The 1,624-nt window shown below is 58.2% G+C and overlaps 1 protein-coding gene across 1 annotated transcript in view; it reads right to left on the minus strand.

Moving 5' to 3' along the window:
• Positions 1 to 1,624, minus strand: part of LHPP (phospholysine phosphohistidine inorganic pyrophosphate phosphatase) — a 75,336-nt gene that overhangs the window by 56,578 nt on the left and 17,134 nt on the right. The window contains exon 5 of the mRNA XM_006754988.2: positions 1,095 to 1,187. Within this exon, the coding sequence (XP_006755051.1) occupies positions 1,095 to 1,187 (93 nt within the window). The remainder of the gene's footprint in view (positions 1 to 1,094; positions 1,188 to 1,624) is intronic.

Below are 1,624 nucleotides of genomic sequence, written 5' to 3' on the forward strand. Positions count from 1 at the left end.
GCCCTAGCTGTTTTGGCGCAGTGGATAGAGTGTCAGCCTGTGGACTGAAGCATCCCAGGATTGATTCTGGTCAAGGGCACGTGCCTGGGTTGCGGGTTCGATCCACGATTCTCTCTCATCATTGATGTTTCTTATCTCTCGCTCTCTCCCTCTCCCTTCCCCTCTCTCTAAAAATCAATACAAACATTTTTTTTTTTTAAAAAAGCTGTTGGTGGGACGGCTGGCAGCGGCTGCAGAAGGTCTCTGGGTTAACGGACCGTCGCGAGTCGGTGCGCATGTCAATCGCTCTATGGCTGTCCTATCAGACGTCAGCACTGGGAGCTGCTTTCAGGCACACGGGCATTCCCTGGGCTGTTTTTGCAACTCCCTTGTAAATGTGAAATTATTTCACCACGGACAGTTAAAAACCATTTTAAAAAGTGCTCTAGTAGTTGGTCATCACTGGAGCTCAGTGATGGGGACATAGGGTTCGTTATGCGAGTCTCTCTCCTTGCACTGACAGCTGAAATGATTCATGACAAAAGTTAAAAAGATTTAAGAGACGAAAGCCACATGCAAGAAAGGCACAGGCCTTGTCTGGATTTGATGCAAAAACAAAGTGACCTAAGAGCACGTCTCTGAGGCAGCCAGGAGACAGTGTGGGTTGGTATCATGAAAAGGTGCATTGATGCTCGGCTGGTGTGGCTCAGTGGTGGGGCGTCGGCCTATGAACCAGGAGGTCAGGGGTTGATTCCCGGTCAGGGAACAGTCCGGGTTGCGGGCTCGATCCCCAGTGTGGGGCGTGCAGGAGGCGGCCGGTCCATGATTCTCTCTCATCATTGATGCTTCTATCTCCTATCTCTCCCTCCCTCTCCCTTCCTCTCTGACGTCAATAAAAATATATTTAAAAAACAAACAATAAATAAAACACTCAGTGGATTTCCTTTGCTGCCTTTTCCCCGTTTCCAGCCAAATCAGCTCTCATGGTGGGGGGGTCCGCACGTGGCTGCCCAGCCCACAAGGCTGCCTGAGCCCCCAGGCCCCCAGGCGGCGTGGTGAGGGCCCCTCCCTACACAGCTGCCTCCACGTGCATCTGCATCCGCAAGGCAACCTACCTGGTGGGCCTCCACGCCCAGCTCCTGCAGGGCCGACCTGAAGAACTCCGGGGAGGGCTTGCCCACCACCTCGGCCTCGACGCCACAGGCGTACTGCAGAGAGAGGGCACGCGTGGGTGTGGGGCGAAGCAACGGGACACCGACTGCAGGGAAGGCCTCCCTCTGGGAGCCAGGGGCCTCGGGGGCAGGACGTGTGAGACGCGTCTGATAGACACGAGCGGACGACGCCACGTCGGGTGCCTGGGATGCTCAGAGCCGCACCTCCAGGCCCGCCACCTGCTCAAACCCCCAGCTGTGGGGGAGGCGGCCCAGAGGTGGCAGTCTCGGGCACCTGACCGAGTTCTCACCCGTATTCCTGCTTCTCCCCTCCCCTGCCCACCCCGCTGGTCACGGCTCCCCCAGGATGCGTCCAGGGCTCCACGTCCCATCCGTCCCTCCCCGCACGGGTGCAGGCAGGCAGGGCTGGTGCCCAGTGCAGGCGGGCGGTGAGAGGAGCTGGCCGGGGCCGGAGCCGAGGCCAGGACAGCGGG

Source organism: Myotis davidii, unplaced genomic scaffold (genome assembly GCF_000327345.1).
Source record: "Myotis davidii unplaced genomic scaffold, ASM32734v1 scaffold72, whole genome shotgun sequence".
NCBI classification, from domain to species: domain Eukaryota; kingdom Metazoa; phylum Chordata; class Mammalia; order Chiroptera; family Vespertilionidae; genus Myotis; species Myotis davidii.